Source organism: Macrobrachium nipponense, chromosome 28 (assembly GCF_015104395.2).
Source record: "Macrobrachium nipponense isolate FS-2020 chromosome 28, ASM1510439v2, whole genome shotgun sequence".
Classification (NCBI taxonomy): Eukaryota; Metazoa; Arthropoda; class Malacostraca; order Decapoda; family Palaemonidae; genus Macrobrachium; species Macrobrachium nipponense.
The window spans coordinates 70,873,391-70,891,320 of NC_087217.1; the positions used below are offsets into that span (position 1 = coordinate 70,873,391).

At 37.6% G+C, this 17,930-nt stretch overlaps 1 protein-coding gene across 1 annotated transcript in view; it reads left to right on the forward strand.

The window, feature by feature from the left end:
- LOC135201869 (dynein axonemal heavy chain 3-like) overlaps positions 1-17,930 on the forward strand; it is a 250,908-nt gene that overhangs the window by 82,397 nt on the left and 150,581 nt on the right. The window contains exons 18-27 of the mRNA XM_064231170.1: positions 1,356-1,631; positions 1,867-2,019; positions 3,250-3,362; positions 7,224-7,288; positions 9,090-9,176; positions 9,596-9,771; positions 13,576-13,801; positions 15,678-15,797; positions 16,831-16,929; positions 17,347-17,642. Coding sequence (XP_064087240.1) covers positions 1,356-1,631; positions 1,867-2,019; positions 3,250-3,362; positions 7,224-7,288; positions 9,090-9,176; positions 9,596-9,771; positions 13,576-13,801; positions 15,678-15,797; positions 16,831-16,929; positions 17,347-17,642 — 1,611 coding nt within the window. The remainder of the gene's footprint in view (positions 1-1,355; positions 1,632-1,866; positions 2,020-3,249; positions 3,363-7,223; positions 7,289-9,089; positions 9,177-9,595; positions 9,772-13,575; positions 13,802-15,677; positions 15,798-16,830; positions 16,930-17,346; positions 17,643-17,930) is intronic.

Here is a 17,930-nt window from a genome sequence, read left to right on the forward strand (position 1 = left end):
ACTCTCATCTTGATTCATATATATTTTCTATTTTGAAACAATGGCTCAATGAGTAATTTCGTAATGAGATGCAACACTTTGAAGCGGAGTTAATCAAAATAAATGTGGTGAAGAGAGGCTGGGGTAATGTTATAATGAAACTTGATTTGCTTAGCAAGCTTTTCAGTTCATTGCTGTTCTTGTAATAGTAGTGAGTATGTCAAGAATTCATTCGCGCAGTATCTGTAAATTCAGTGAGAATCCATTAAATTTATTATCCAAAAGTTATTACCCCTTTTTTTAAAGAGGCTTATGGAACATACAGCTTAATGTCCGTACTAATCCTGGCCGGACTGGAAATGGGAAAGTGAGAGGAAAAAAAAGGAATGAGGGTAACTCCCATGGTAGGAATGGACTTACCGCTTGAAGGAATGTTATAAAAGACTTGGATCCAAATATGTGTACTTAAAACTTTCCTCAGAATGATAATGAGTTTATCAGTGGTTAATTAGACCTCTAAATACTGCATTTTTGTCTTTTATATAAAATTGTCATTATCTAATTTAACCTTCCTTCTTCCCAGAATGATGAAATGCTACGTTTGTCTTTGCAGCTTGGCGCGTTTTTACCTCCATTCTGCCCAATCTGTTCCATTCGATTATATCTTATGATAAATTTAAATTTCTCTTTGCTTCGAAATTTTTTTTGCTATACCCTTGGAAATCTATCTTATCGCATTATAAAGAATTTGCAAAGCTTGGTGACTTTTTAATGGTAATCTAAACATCACTGACTTAAAAGGCATCTTCTTTACTGACATTCTTTTTTTCTTACAAGATAAACCTTTCACTACATATAAATTTGCTTTTGGATGAAGTTCAAGATATGGCGGTGATACTCGTACATTCCATGGCATAAAAATGGAGTTAGTCTATTCTATAGAAATTAATCATATCGAGCATATATTTCCATTAGAAATGGTGTAAAACCTCTAAACATAAACCAAATCTAGTTAAGGACCTATGTAATGAAAATGTGACAACAATATTTAATCTATTCTCTGAATACCATCTAGCCAAAAATTAGGATATACTGTTTGGAGTAAGTTTGTCATCTTTATGTAAAAAAAACGTGATGCTTGAAATATTAAATATACAAGATTTTGAAATTGTAGAAAATGAATGAGTCTAACTGCCCTGTTTTTCAACCTGTTAGGAACATACTGATGCAAGAATACTAGTTTACAAAATGCTTGACACAATCGTTTCACACTTCCATTGACTAAATTTTAAAAGAAATTTCATTTAACCCGACTTCGATGTAGTTAGGTTCTCAGATGAAAATCTCTTTTTTGCTTGATGAATTCTCTTTGGCAGGGAATTGTTCCGCCTTCGCAAAGCTTTCAAGACCAAGTTCAAGCAGCAGGCACTCGACGGTGATCCTCGAAAGGCCCGCATGAACTTGGATGATCCAAATCCTGACAACTTGCCCGGTCCCTTGAGGGTCTGCGCTCTTGCGATGCAGCAGATCAAAGACTTCAAGGAGCACTTGCCTCTCGTTGCCGTTTTGTGCAACAAGGGACTGAGAGCGAGACACTGGGAGAGCCTTAACAAAGCTGCTGGCTTTGACATCACACCCAATGCTGGAACAAGGTAGGGCTTCCTGTCTTCTCTAGGTGTCAATTGAGTTGCAGTACAAATATGAATTATCAAGCATTTTTTCGTCAAGATGATCAGTGTCTCCACTTTTTAAAGATATATATCTACGCATAAGGAAGTTCCATTCGTCATTTATTGCTGAAAGCAATAAAAAAAAATCATCCTGAAATATTCACATAATTGAATCCTGCCTAATGGAATTTTTCACTTATTTCTTACTGTTTAACAGTTTACGAAAAGTTGTGCAGATGGAGCTGGGTGGTTTGTTGAAAGAGTTTGAAGTAGTCAGCTGTGGTGCATCAAGGGAATACAGTCTGGAGCTCTCCTTGGCCAACATGAGACATGCTTGGCAGACCACTCATCTTGTTAAGGCACCTCACCCGTAAAGATATAAATAGACTTTTCAACTTTTTCATGTTCCACTTTTTAATAAATATGCATTCAGTCTTCTGCTAAACTTTCTGGATTTGATGCACAGTGCTATTTTTTAATTGACATGATTCATTAAGTAATAAAATATCTGTTAGGGTTGGTGTTTTCAGTTGATATGATATAGTGTTGACTGGATTATATAAGTTTATTATGTTTAAGTATTTTATACACACACATACATATATATATATATGCATACATATACAAATATATATAATATATATATGCACTATATATAAATATTATTTATATGTATGTATATGTACATATACATACACACACACAAATATATATATATATATATATATATATATATATATATATATATATATATATATATATATATATATATATATGTAGGCAGTCCACAGTTATTTGTGGGGGTTCTGTTTTGATGGGCTTGATGATAAGCCAAAATCGCCATCAACTGAAACTCGGATATTTATAATGCTTATGGCGCCGATAACTGGATTTTGGCGCCTATAACCAGTTCATGCCATCTCTGTTTTGTATGTATCGGTGCCATAACTCTATCATCGTCGCCGATAACCAGAAACTGGTGCAATATGATGCAGGAAATCACCTATTTTATGGCACTAGACAAATAGAAAACTTCCACATAAACAAGCAAATACATTTTGTTCGTGCACATAGAATGTTAGGTCTCCCTCAGTAGGTTTTTACGAATATATAAGATTAACTGAGGTCAGATTTAGTAATGAATATTAATAAGAATGGTAGAAGAATGAAAATGGTTGATTCATATAAGTATGCTGGAGCAATTGGGAGATGGTAGCAATTGGTGAAGTAAGAATGATAGCAGAGTGTTATTGGAAAGGAAAGGGTTTTAGATTCAAGAAGATGAATATATGCAAGGCACAGGTGAATGGTGTAATGAATGTATATATAGTGGAGTTCCATGCGATACGAGTGAGCTTTTTCTGTAGGTGTATCAAATAGCTAATGATGCGGAAGTTTTTACCTCACAATAAGTTTATTGATGACCCAGTAGTTAGAGCACGAATGTGGTAAAAACTGTTGTATTGTTTGATCGTTGGGGAGATGGCTTGATGTTGGAAAATAATATATATTTATTTATATGGTGATTTGTAATAGAAACAGGAGATATTTGTATACATCTACAAAGTGATAATATTCCTATCTGTACTGCTTACCATAGAGAAGTGGAAGTGGACATTCTGGCAGGACTGGATGAAGCCAGGGAATTAGTGGAGGACCATCTCATCACAACACACACCATCAAGAACTCACCTTTTGTTGGACCGTTCGTTGGTAGGAATCTTTGACTGCATCTGTGATTTTGGAGACTAATCATATAAGATTCTCTAACTTTCAGATGATTAGTAACAAAAAAAAGTGATAATGTGCTTGGTTTATTTTATCTTCAATACATTATTAGTATTATGATTAATCAGAAGATGAAACCTTTTCATTTGGAACAAACCCACAGGAACTATTTACTTCAAATTTAAACTTCCAAAGAATGTGATGTTCAAAAGCAGGAAGTAAGAGGGGGTAAAAGGGAATACGGAAAGAAGATATCCCCTTATTAAAAAATAAAAAAATTAATGAATCAATGATGCAAGGAGAATAGTATTATGGAAGTAATGCATTACATCTTTGCTTGAACTACGCAACATTCTCTGGGAGGCTGTTCCACAATAAATATAGTTGTAGAGCTTATACTACCAGCCAAGAGATTCTGAGTGTTTGCCTTATGTAGTTCAGTATACGTTTAACAGTAGTGTTAATTGTAAAATATGATTTATTTTGGGGAATATCGTAATGTCCTGATTCCACAGAATTACAGGAGATTTGGCTTACCGAAAACAAATTGTCACTAGATGTTACCACATGCTACACTGTGCATTGCATCCTCTAGTCATGTGGTGCTTCGTTTTTCGCTCTGAATGTGCTGAAATCCCTAGTGTTACCAATTAACAATTGTCTGCCAGTCTTTGTCTTGTGAGCAGAGTAAAAACAGTGTTATACAAGTTCATCTGGTACCACTGTTTTGTTGCCAGATCTACTTCCACCATTTCAACGCTTATGACGTCATCCTGCTTCGCCTATGGTATGGTAACAATGTTTGTCCGTCAGACATTGTTCGACCGTGTGGACGCACCTTAGGACAACACTAAGAAGTACCTATGTGCAAGTTGAAGTACAATTCATAGGGGGGTAATGCCATTAGTGTATCTCACGCTGTGCACTGTAGGCATTACTAAAGGCTATTTCCAGAGTCCTTTCTGACCCTGGCTGCACCAACTTCTTAGCCTTTTATTTTCTTCCCATCTCGGCTTCTTTCTTCAGCCTTGCTGTCCGACCTCTCTAACTATAAGATCTCTGTATAACAGTGGGGTTTTGTCCCACTCCCACCTTTAGGTCCCTGTACATCATCTCCTGAATAGCCGAAGTGGCCTAGTGCTTGGCTTGACAGCCTAAATTTCATATAATCGTAAACCAAAATATTCGATTACATAATGGACATTATAGGTAAATCATCTTCCCTGGTTGCTTGATATTTTGTATAGTTTGTTTGGGCCATGTTACGCCACAGCTTTTGTGAATACGCAGTCTAAATAATATTAACTGTGTCATCAATTTTTAAAAGAAAGTACATTGTGTACTAACATGCATGCTAAGCGTTAGCAACAAATCGGTCTCTCTCTCTCTCTCTCTCTCTCTTCTCTCTCTCTCTCTCTCTCTCTCTCGTGGTGCTAAATGTTGTGACTTGGGATTGTTACACGATTTTAAACTTATAATCTTAATGATTATTATATGTATTTAAACTTATACTCGGACTCTATATTTCAGTACTTGCGTGTCATATCTCTTCGAAGAAGAAACCATAGTCTTGTTCTCTTCATAAGTATTGTAGGCCTTTTTAGCCTTATATTACTTTGCCCAAAAGGGAATGTTATACTTTCTTGTTGTTTTGCAGTAAGACCCCATAATTTAGAGACTAGTAAACAATGCCACCAGCAAAATTGTATGGTCCTCTCTTTTCTTGTTACGGTAAGCTATACCTTCCTTGAAACTTTTACCAGCTCCAGACATGTTGCACGGTGGTAAGGCGAAAGTGAGGTTTATCATCAGTATCACCTTAGGACAAGACAGTTGTTGAGTAAACTTTAACTTGTGAGATTGTTTCTTTGTTACTGAACTACCCTTCAGGCTTGTCCAGTAGTTTCAACAATGCCGGAATATTGCTAACTGTTACTTATTTACCATGCAGTAGCGCTCGGCTACCAATCTGGTGGTCCGAGTTCGATTCTCGGCTCGGCCAACGCGAAATCAGAGGAATTTATTTCTGGTGATAGAAATTCATTTCTCGATGCTATGTGGTTCGGATCCCACAATAAGCTGTAGGTCCCGTTGCTAGGTAACCAAATGGTTCCTAGCCACGTGAAAATATCTAATCCTTCGGGCCAGCCCTAGGAGAGCTGTTAATCAGCTCAGTGGTCTGGTTAAACTAAGATATACCTAACTTTACCATGCAGTAGCCCTCGTAGGGGGTTAATGCCGTCAATGGATCTCATTCGGTGTAATGTAGGCATTACTTAAGGGTCTTTCCAGCATTCCTTCGGCTCCTAGCTGCAACTACTTTCATTCCTTTTTACTTTACCTCCGTTCATATTCTCTTTCTTCCAACTTACTGTCCACCCTCTCCTAATAGTTGTTTCATAGTACAACTACGAGGTTTTCCTCCTGTAACACCTTTCAAACCTTTGACTGTCAATTTCCGTTTCAGCGCTGAATGGCCTTAGTTGCCCCAGTGCTTGGCATAATGCCAAAAATCTATATAAATCAAAATCAAACAATGCAGTGAGACTAAACATCGGAGGAAAAGAAAACGTTGATATTTAAAAACTATATTTCATATGTAAGATAAGGAAAGCCAATGTGTCAGTTAATGTAAAAAATATTTATGAAGAATAGACGGTTGAACCTCTGGAAATTCTGGTGTTTTGGGTATTCCAGCGGATCCATGTTTGAGCATGCGTTATGCCCACACTTTTAGCTTCAGTGGGTAGAGTAAATGAGAGACGAGAGATAAAGAGAAGGATGTTGGTACTTTCGTTATTTAGTTTTGTATGAAACTTCCTACATATTTCATGTAGTACCCTTACTACTCTACATTTGAAGGAATGAAAAGAACGGTAGAGTACTTTGCTGTGGACGAGTTTGCTCTAACAATCACAACTGGATTCGGTGTCTGAGGTGGAATAGGCCCTTTTATAATTCTTCCAACTTTAATGCTGTAATTTATTGCACTGATGAGTTGAATTAATTGTAATTATTAGCCGGAACATGCACGCCAGTTATTCAAACAATGATAGACACGGAATTCATTACATTTCAATAAACATAAATGTTGGAAAAGAAACCCACAAAATCACTGTGTATAACGTGTTTACTTAGAAGTATTTACACTATTTTACTCCATACTCGAGTACTTTCAGGCCCTATCTGTGGCCCATTTTCAAGAGATGTGATAGGGCCTGAAAGTACTCGAGTGTGGAGTAAAATAAAGTGTAAATACTTCTAAGTATACACGTTATACACAGTGATTTTGTGGGTTTCTTTTTCAATCTTCAGAAGAAAACTGAAAGAAGTTTTTGTTTGGTTCAAACATAAATGCCCTATGTGAATGGCTTGTATAATGGTGGAGCCATTACCATAACAAATTCTTACTACCGTCGGTGCAGTACTATGTAGTACCAACATTTGAATATGAAGTTTTTGGCAGCCTACTGAAGTAAGACCGTTTGCTCGACAAATTGAGGTAACTGGTGCATCTCTAGTAAAATGTTTTTTTTTATCATGCTTATTTTATGCTGCAGTACTATAATATTATTTCTGTTAATTATATAGTTTTCATTTCCTGTATGTTTATGTATTCTAGGCTAAGTATGATGTAGCTTAGCATAAGCTAAATACCATAGTATTTGAATTTCCCAAGACGTCCGGAACTTCATGGATGTATTGCAGTGTGAACAGTTTGGCGGTTACTGTATATAGTACATAGTTTGATAGAATAATTTCATAATCTATTTACATTCTAGTTTTCATGACCTATGAGTCTTCAAAGGCTAATTCACTAATCCATACCCACCTTCATTTCAACAGACGATGTGAAGAAATGGGAAGCCGTATTGAAGAGGGTGCAAGAGGCTCTCACTCTTTGGATGAAGGTTTGTGGATGATAAGAGGATTATTGAGGTTTTTGTTTTTTTAGTTGATGGATTAGATTGGTTTCTTATTCCGTAAAGGGGGAAATTTAATGATGTTTACGGAGGTTATAATACTCATAATTCGTATTATTTTTTTGAACCAAAGAACGAAGCCACAAAAGTGAATAACAAGTTCCCACAATGAAGAATGCTTATTCGCGAAATGGAAAAGAAAATGGGCGCACGAGATTGTATATAGCAGGGCTGGACAAATTTTTCAGTGCAAGGGCCATATTAAAAATTCATAACGTTATAGGGCATCGTTGTAAATTAAGCAAAATAATCAATATTTAAAATAGACGAAATAAAAGGCTTTTAAAGAAAAAGTGCAATTTGTTTTTGTCAATTAGTATTTTAAAGTGCTGTAGGAGATTCACATGAAATGCATTTATATGAAAGACAGAGTAACTCAGTTGGAAAACAATTTTTATCACCACGAATTTTAAAGTAGGAACTTCACTTGAAACACATTTGAAAGACAAAATAACCTTTCTCTTTCAAATTTATTTATTGATATTTGCGGGCCGCGGCCGTAGTTTGCCCACACCTGGTATATAGCTACTGGATACTAAATAATAAGATTTTATACATAAGGCCTGGATATTAAAAAGTGAACTATAAATAATTGATGACAAATAGCTATAAAATTGTCTCTATCAGCAACTAATAATAAATTGGCCAGAAGTCTGATGAAATACCTCTAAGGACAAGGGAACTACAGGCAGTCCCCGGTTACGACGGGGGTTCGTTCTTAAGACGCGTCGTACAAGCTTCGTAACCCAGGGCGGATTTTTCAATGAATATTTAAGAAAAAACGTCGTAACCTCGGAACGTCGTAAGCCGGAGCCGTCGTAACCCGGGGACCGCCTGTTAGTAATTGTACGTTACGGTATTTCCAGGATCGGATGAATGATGCAATACTACGTCTTGTGCTTTAGGAACTTTAACGTGATTCAAGCGTTGATGGAAACTCAAAAGACTGAGGAGGCTTTTCACACTGTAACTTTCATATGAAATCATGAAAGTTATAGTGTGGCTTTCACACTATATCTCATAATTTTACATGAAAGTTATAGTGTGAAAAATCTCCAAAATATTCATGTAAAATTATGAAAGTTATAGTGTGAAAATCCTCTATAACTTTCACACTGTAACTTTCATTTAAAATTAGGAAAGTTATAGTGTGGCTTTCACACTATAACTCATAATTTTACATGAAAGTTATAGTGCGAAAAACCTCCAAAATATTCATGTAAAATTATGAAAGTTATAGTGTGAAAATCCTCCATAACTTTCACACTATAACTTTCATATAAAATTGTGAAAGTTACAGTGTGAAAGTTATATAAACTTATTTATATATCCTCCCTCACCCACTAATATTGTTCATATCTGTGAAGATATAAGTAAGTAGTGCATTTATTTTAGTGAACGTTATTTATTCCCTGTAAGCATAAACATCGCAAACTGCATACAGTATAGTAAAATCCTTTGAATTCACAGTAATATTTCCAATCTTGACTCGAAAGGTTGAACCGAGGCCAAATGTCCACACCATGGCTTTTTATTCCTCTTAATTAATTCTTTACTACACTTATGGACTGCTTTTAGACAATGCTCTTCGCTGGCATAAGGCCTGCTTAATCTAAACCAATAAGCCAATACATAAATGATAAATTTTTTTTCGTCATCTGTCATTTTCTCTTATCTATTTATTCTCCTATCTTTCACTATTGCGTTTTACATTAATATTATCTTTCAGGTGCAAACTGTCTGGGTTGAGATGACACCCATCTTCTCTACACCTGACCTGCCTTTACAGTTACCGGATGAGAACCAAGTGTTTTTGGTAAGTAACTGGTCAACGGAAAGGGATGACTGTAGGATTCTTCAGGAGTGTTAGTTCTGCCTGTAGTGAAACGATTAGGCCATTAGAACTTGAATCTTATGTTTCAAGTTATTATATGAAAGACATACTTTCGAAGTACAATGTTCAAAACTATATACTGCTTTGTACAATACTAAATTAGTAAAAGAAATCGAGGAAACAACGGTTTCCCGTTTTTCGTAGCAAATGCTTCCGATGTTTTGGTCCATGGGATGATAGGGCTTCAAGTCTTTTCATTATTTCCCTCCTGTCCAAATGCTTGCTTAGTTGATGTGCTTAACGAGACTTAACCTCTCTTCTTTACTAGAGTACATTCTTACCCAGAAGTAGGCAACATTACAGAAAACTGTAAAGACTGATATGACATTCTCATTTTCCAGGAGGTTCATGAGAAGTGGATGGCAGTGATGGAACAGACGGTACAGGCTGAGCACCTGTTGGCTGTAGTTATAGATGCTGATGTCTTGGCCAGCGTCATAGAATGTGTGAATAACATCGACATCCTGCAAAAAGCTGTTCATACTTATCTAGATAATAAACGTCGAGTATTCCCCAGGTGCGTTACAGATGTTTCACGTTTCCAGTTTATTCTGCATGACATTAGCATATGTATGCTACTTATCCATACAGATGTCGTCTGCATGCCGTTACGTTCATTAAGCTTCTCCAGTTTAACCCCATTGGGGGTAGTGCCGTCAATGCATCTCATGTGGTGCACTGTAGGCATTGCTTAAGGGCTCTGCAGGGTGCCTTTGGCCCTTAGCTGCAACCCCTTTCATTCCCTTTATGTACCTCCTTTCATATTCTCTTTCTTCCTTCTTATTTTCCAACTTCTTCTAACAGTTGATTCATAGTTCATCTGCAAGGTTTTCCTCCTGTTACACCTTTCAAACGTTTTACTGTCAATTTCCGTTTCAGCCCTAAATGACCTCATATGTCCCAGTGCTCAGTCTTTAGCCTAAATTCCATATTCAATTCAATCCAAAAGTTTATTCCACTGATACAACTGATATGTTTGGAATTTTCACAAAGTGAAGACTGTAACAATATTAACCTGATTTGAAAGGTCTGTATTAACTAGGAGTTGAGAATAAGATATTGGTAAATATATCATAAAAGTGAATTGTGATTTCCACTGATTTTTATTTCAATTTTGGAAGTAGCAACTTTCTTATATCGTTTTGTTATCAAAATTATATGATAATTTGGTGCAACATTACATTTTTTATACTATTTTGGCCTTTTGGAAGAGGAAGAAGTACTCTTATTTCACATTTAATTTCATAAAGGGAAATGCTGATATGAAAAGGTAAATGATAATGGCGATGATCTTAAACTTTCCGAGGAATTTAATGAAGATTCACTTGATGTATGTGAAAACATGTAGGCTGATTTTCCTGCTAAATGGATCTTGAATTTGGCAGGCATATGCACAGCAGTATCCAACTCATCTTACTTTTATTATCTCGTTATCTTCTTCTTACCCACCGTTATCCCTACACTAAGGGGTTGGTTGCCTGATGCGCCTTTCCTTACAATATCAGGCATGGTTTATTTGACAATAGGGTTTTTACGACCGCATGCCCTTGGGGTCATCAACCACAGTTATTGGCGTTGGGCCTCGCCTTTGACTAAAAAGTCCACCTGTAAGGCAGCACTTTCCACAGTTATTGGCAGTGGGCCTAACCTTTTACTAAAAAGTAAGACTGCAAGGCAGCAGTTTCCACAGTTATTGGCTGTGGGCCTAGCCTTTTACTAAAAAAGTAAGACTGCAAGGCAGCAGCTGTCCTTATAGTCGCATTTTACGACATGCAGGACCTAAAAGCACAGGCTTGAGTCCTAACATAGCAGATACCTTTATTACTTATGATTTTCTCTGGGTGTAACTTATTCTCAAGGTTGGGTGGATTCTATACTAAGGTTATTTGTGGTTTAATATTTTTGAGAGTAAAAAAGTCACATGTGTTTAACAAAGCTATTCATGTAATACACACACACACACACACACACAATCTCCTTTACACTTACACATAATTGTGCACACACATATATTTTCTATACATATACATTAATCCTATATTTTGTTTTAGTGTCTCACCAAGCAATTACATAGCTGTAGGTTCCCTACTGCAGCATTGCTAGTGTAGGTGACAGGGATCCGCCCACTTCCAAACTCCAGGTATGAATATATCGCACCTCTCGATTCGTATTTTGCTGGCTCCTGGTTAACATTGGTGGTTTTAAGCAGACATTTTCGTCATCTGTTGGCTTTGTTTCATTTAGCTTAGTTTATTTGGTTCAGTTTGGCTGTCATGTCAGATTCTGATTCATCTGGAGTTAGGGTTTGCACTGGAGTGTGTAGAACGAGGCTAGTTAAAGAGATGTATGGCTCACATTCTAAATGCATTGAATGTCAGGGTCAAGATTTTAATAGTGATCTAACATGTCCTGAGTGTCAGGGATGGGATGAAGATGAATGGAGGATATGTATTTCTCATGCTGAGAGAGAAGTTAAAGATAGGAAGAGAAAGGCTGCTTTTAGAGCTGAAGGTAAGGCTAGTATAACTTCTTCGCCTTCTCCTGGAATGGCTGAGGCTCCTACTCCTATTTTTTCTCCTCCTTTGCGAACTATTTCTCCCATCTTAAGTCCTCCAACTCCTTTGCTTTCTACTCCTGTACCTGCTTCCCGTGTTACCTTTACTGACAGTATTGCCAGCCTTGACTCAAGGTTAGAGAGGAAGTTTGATTTCCTTGCCAATAATATGATGGAGTTAGGGTCTTCTATGAGATCTTTTATGGAAAGATCAGTGAGTGTTGTGAATGCACTAATTGTTAGTACAGTGCATTCTGAGGAGGTGGCTGTCCTCCCGCTAGTTCTTCTAGACAAAAGTCACTGTCCCACTCCTCTGCTTTAGGGAGAATACATACCGGAGGTCCAAGGGAGTCTGGTGGGATTTGCCCATGTGCCAGCTCAGGTTTCGACTGAACGCCGCTCGAAAGATGTATCATTTAGTGCCCAGTTGTCTTCCAGTTCCAGCGGTTTGTCGTCTTCTGGATCACGTCGATGGCATAATTTTTCGGCCTTGCGACCTCTGAAGATGTTTTTGACAGTCGACGATGTCTAGCCAGCAACGGTCAAGAGATTTAGAGAGCAGGATTCCAGTCCTCACCACTCTTGCAGTTATGCTTTTTTAACTCCTCGCAGTCGATGTTCGACTCATGACTCAGCTGATTTGATTGATGAGTGACAGGTGTTGGTGCCGACCTAGGCATTTGGTGCAAATTCAGTCCTCATGACAGGACAGAGAAGATATGGGGGTTCACTCACTCTCAAGCCAAAGAGGAAACCTTTCCTCTTCTGAAAGTGAAACTGTATGCAGTGAGAGCCGTTGCCACCTTACTTGCTTTTCTTCATAACTTGTCTTTGGTTACCTTTCTTCAATCAACATTTTGGAGATCAAAATCAGTGTTTGCCACGCATTACTTAAAGGAAGTGGGGACTGTTTTCGAGAATTGTAGCTCTCTCGGGCCTTTATCTGTTGCTGGCATGGTGTTAGGAGAGGCAACATTGGGGGATATCTGCCGCTCCATCATTTTTGCCTTGTATCAAGGTTGTATGAGTCCTTAGGAAGTCTTGGGGCACATGGTACCTGGAGTACCCTCCAGTCGGTTTTAGTACAGAGGGTGTTGGTTTTTTATGGGCTGGTGTAGGTGACGATTTATTGTTTGTTAATTTTAATGTGGTTCTCGCCCAGGTCAAGGGCATTAGTTTTGTTATTGATCTTTGGTAAATCAGCGGTAGGAACCCATGGCTTCAAAAAATATCCCACGGATGTAGCGGTGACCCCTGGTCTTGCTACCACTCTCTCTACTGAGTAAGACAAGCACCAATCAGAGGGAGTACTCACCTGCAGCGACTCACTTACAAGGTAAGTTGTGACAAGTTTGTTGTTAATGCTACCACTTACTGTCTTATTGAGAAATTCCTTATGTTATTAAAAGACATTTTCTCCTCACCCTTCCACCATCCAATGTGGAATCAGCTATGTAATTGCTTGGTAAGACACTAAGACAAAAATGATATTTTTATAATAAAATTGCAATTACATAATCAAAGCCATCCCTCCTCCTCACAGAGTGGAGTTTGTAGCCAAAATCGAATTGAGAGGTGAGGTATGCTCATACCAGGAGTCTGGAAGTGGGTGATTACCTATCACCTACACTGGGGATGGCAGCACCACCGCGAAATTTGAATTTTAGTCTACTGCAGTAGGGAACCTACAGCTATGTAATTACTTGGTAAGTATAAAGCAAAACATAATTTTATTATAAAAATATCATATCCTTTGATTTGTTTAAGGCTATACTTCTTATCAAACGAGGAGCTGACAGCTCTCCTGTGCGAGAAGGATGTTAATCAGCTGGAGAAGCACTTGAGGAAGTGCTTTAATGGCGTCCATTCCCTGCATCTGGATGATCAACAGTCCATATATGCCATCTCAAGCATCGAAAGCGAAGTAGTACTACTCGGTAAGAAAGTTCCGACTAAACACGCCAGGGACAGCATCGAACACTGGTTGCTGGAGGTAAGGCAATGCCCAATATATATTATTGATAATAATGTCGATTATAAATACGATACTACTCCGATACACAGCATTCTTTACTACCTTGATCAGACACCAACTAGTCACGTTTGCAATAGCTATCATGTACATGGCACGAGCTAATTTATAATACACTTTATATATCTATTTTACCTAATTGCATTATTGAACCAAATGATCAAGATTACAGGAGTTTCTGTGGATGGCTGAGAAAGGTAGGAAGATGATTTGGGAATAACAGAATTATTATAAGTGCATGAATGGGTGGGTGCTGTGAGAGAGAGTTCGACAGATTTCAGAGATGAAACAAGGAAAAAAGGATGAGGATTTTCCTGTTTCAAAAGAACTAACATATGAAATAAGCTGTGTTTGAGTTCATACTCTCACCTTTATTAATTCTTACTCATTTTTGGAAACTCATTGCAAACACTTTTTCTCGTAAGTTGAATTAGAATGATGAACTTTAAAGAGATTTATCTTGACAGGACATCATTTATAAATTAGATTTACCTTTGTGCAAAAAATACATATATACCTTAATTTTAAATTATAGCAAGAACTGCAATTTCTTTGCTAAAAATCAAATATATTACAAGCTTATAAAATATCTGGGAGATGTTGAGAGACAGTCGATTGCAGTTTGTTTTAAAAGGTTATTATAAGGGATGGTTCTTGGAGCACGTAGAGGTGGCTAGTGGTAACAGCGGTGGTGGAATTTATCCTAATTCATCTCCTAAATGCTTATCCACCTCGTGATTTCTTTGAGACGAAGGTGCTGCAGTCGCTGGTGCTTTTAGCGCTAACGTCTCTCTTTTTGTTTATGCTAAATAAATTATATTTAGTCATCCAAAGTGAAGACCTACTTCCAGAGATTCAGAGACTGGATCTGGGAACTCAGCAAAGGGTCTGACGTCACTGAGAATGCATGTTATCGTGTGGACACGTTTGCTTGTCAAAAGAGACAAACACGCAGGTGTTAAGGTGTGATGCCAAAGGGGAATGAGTGTGATACGAATTTATGAAGTTAGGAATATGTGAAATAAAACATAGCAAGCCAGGGATGTTTGGAGTGAAAGGACTTTGGCCTCTTAACTAGTGGCGAGTGTGAAGTCTGTTGACTAAGAAATGAAGACGCATGATGGTGCTTGGCGAAAGATGAAAAATGTTGTATTTTCAAGTTAACTCCGTTGTAAATCATGACTTTTTATAGAGTAATATTTTCCTTGGAGAGTAACAAATTTGATAGGTGTTGCCAAAACGATAAAGCTATGGATATGACTATTCTTAGAGGAAGTTGAGGATACAGTAATCCATGACGATTCTTGTACAGATATTTACTATGCGTACTATATAGCCGTAGGAACTGCTTTGGAGTAAGGGGTTGTATGAAGGGAATAGTTTCTCCAAAAGCATATTCATCTTCTGGTGACAAGGCACGGTTTATTCCTACAGAAATAACATTGATTTCAATAACACGAATGAGTTGAAGAATCACAGCAGTAGCTACAGTAATAAGAAGAGACTTTTGTGTGAATTTGATATCAGCATATGGACAAATTTCATTTTGATACATTTCTTTATGTTCATTGATCATTTGAGCGCCTCAGTGGCGTGGTTGGTTTGGTGTTTGCTTCTCACCTCGGTGGTCGCGGGTTCGATTCTCGGCCATTCCATTGAGGAGTGAGAGATGTGTATTTCTGGTGATAGAAGTTCACTCTCGACGTGGTTCGGAAGTCACGTAAAGCCGTTGGTCCCGTTGCTGAATAACCGCTGGTTCCATGCAACGTAAAAACACCATTTGTTTGTGTTGTTATCTTGTCTTTCATTTGATTAGTTGTATGTATACCCTTTAAAGTTCCAAGGAGCAGTGACTGATACTCTCAAGGGCAAGACCAGGTCAGGGGTGGAGAAATGGACCCGGAGGGGAGGCGGAGGGACCGATGTTGACTCTCTTCTCCCGTCTTGGCCTCTTCAGGTAAAGCCGTTCACCATTTTGAGTTCTATACAGAAAGTTTACATTTCACCAAAGATCTTTGAAGAGAGAATATTTATGCTCGAATTTGATGATCAGGCGAATCAAGAACCACTAGCAGAATGTAATTTTCAATATTTTGAATTTTGAACAACCAGAGTGACAAGGTCTAAATTTAGAACCTTGAATGCTAAAATGTCAATGTGGAGCTCTTGTGTGGACTATATGGTAAATTTAGTTGCAGGAAAACATTTAGATTTGGGAGTGGTGTGCGCTTTCTGTTACCAATCCTTGCTATTGCAACTATTTACTACTTCCGTATAATCTGATAATCATGACATCTAAATTAAAAATCAAATTATCTCAGAGCAGATCTTAGATCAGGGGTTCTCAAACTTTTTAACTCCTCGGCCCCCTTATGAAATTTCAAATTTTCTATCGACCCCCTAAACTAACATTTAATATTAAAAGAAAAAACAACTCAGAATCAATTAGAGTAGTATTAGTTTAGTACTTAACATTCAGTATGATAGAAAAAGTAACACCTAATAAGAAAATATGTTTGGAACTTTAGATGTACGAGTATATGTAACTTAATTCTCCGACACGTCAGTTATTCATCGACCCCCTGACTATTCATAGGCCCCTTGGATGATCCTATCGACCCCTGGGGCTAGATATCGACCACTTTGAGAACCTAGATAGATAGATTTGACCATGTCGAACAATTTTTTATCTTGGACATGGCAATACTACTTTGTACTTCATACAAAAGTATTTCATATTAATTTATAGAAATGTTCAAACATACAGTTATGGATATTATAACATAACGTTATTATAGATACCACAAATTCTTCATTATAGATTTATAATGTATTATTGATATCATATGAAAAACCTTAACTCTTGCAATTTCTTTCCCTTCACTTTGAATTACTTGAATACCCGGTTTATTCACATTATGTATGATACTTATCCATCAAGTATACTGTAAATGTATCTAAAGAGTGATACTTTTTCCTTTTTCGTGAAGGTGACCCTAGCAGTTCGACACATCTTTTGGACTGCCGAAGTCCAGCAAGCTATTGGAGGAGGGACACAGGCCCTTCAGGAGTGCTTAACAAGGGTAGAGGTAAATTTAAATTCAGATTTTTTCGAAACACAAATAACCTTTCCAAAGTATATATAGGTTCTTACATCTCGGATAGAAATCTAACTTTCCCTTTGCCTGAGGAATAGTTTACATGTAACCTATGATCATTGAGTGCTTTCTTTTATTTTCTCAGATTTCCTCATTTCCTAAACTGAACAGAAATTTTAACAGCTAAATATATATCATCGGCATTGAATTTATTCGTAATTTCGCTTTCGCCTCTTCCATAACAACGAACACAAACACGCTTCAAGCCGAACAAGCGCACTAGTTCAATAACTTGTTAATGTTTCCTAAATTGAACGAGTTGTGATGGTAAATCATGGTGCAATAGATAGATATCATAGAGAAGGTGAATTAGATAAAGAATTTTAAGGGATGCTGCCATTTTTGCAGGCTGAAGTACGAATGATCATGGTGGCCCTCCGCAGAACCACCTTAGACAGCAGTCGACACTCTGTGAGCACTCCACACACTCCGGTAACTCCGACAACGCCTCCATCCTCCGGCAGAAAAACGAGCAGCAGGCGAAGCAGTAGAGTGAGTCTAGCTTCCACTCTTCCTTCTTGCCCAACTCGCCACTCTCTCTCGACCCTCATGCTGGTTGCTGTCCACAGCAGAGAGATCATCAAAGACCTCATCAGGAAAGGCGTTGCCAGTGAGGAAGCATTCACCTGGTTATCTCATCTAAGGTGAGCTCATTTGACCTCAGCATCTAGTTAGGCAGAGTAACAGATTTCCATCTACCTTTTGTGATGGGTTCTTACCCCAAGACTGATGATATCAGAGGTACTGGGCTGAATGTAATGGGTTAATTACAGGTGCAGCATTTATTGTGAAGGTCTTCTGAACACCGCTTTTCAAATGGGGTTAATAACTAAACTCTCACTAAAGAAAAAGGAAAGACTGTTTATTATTACCATCATCATACTGTACCATGTACATATCCATAGGGTACATATTTATTATGATTATGAATG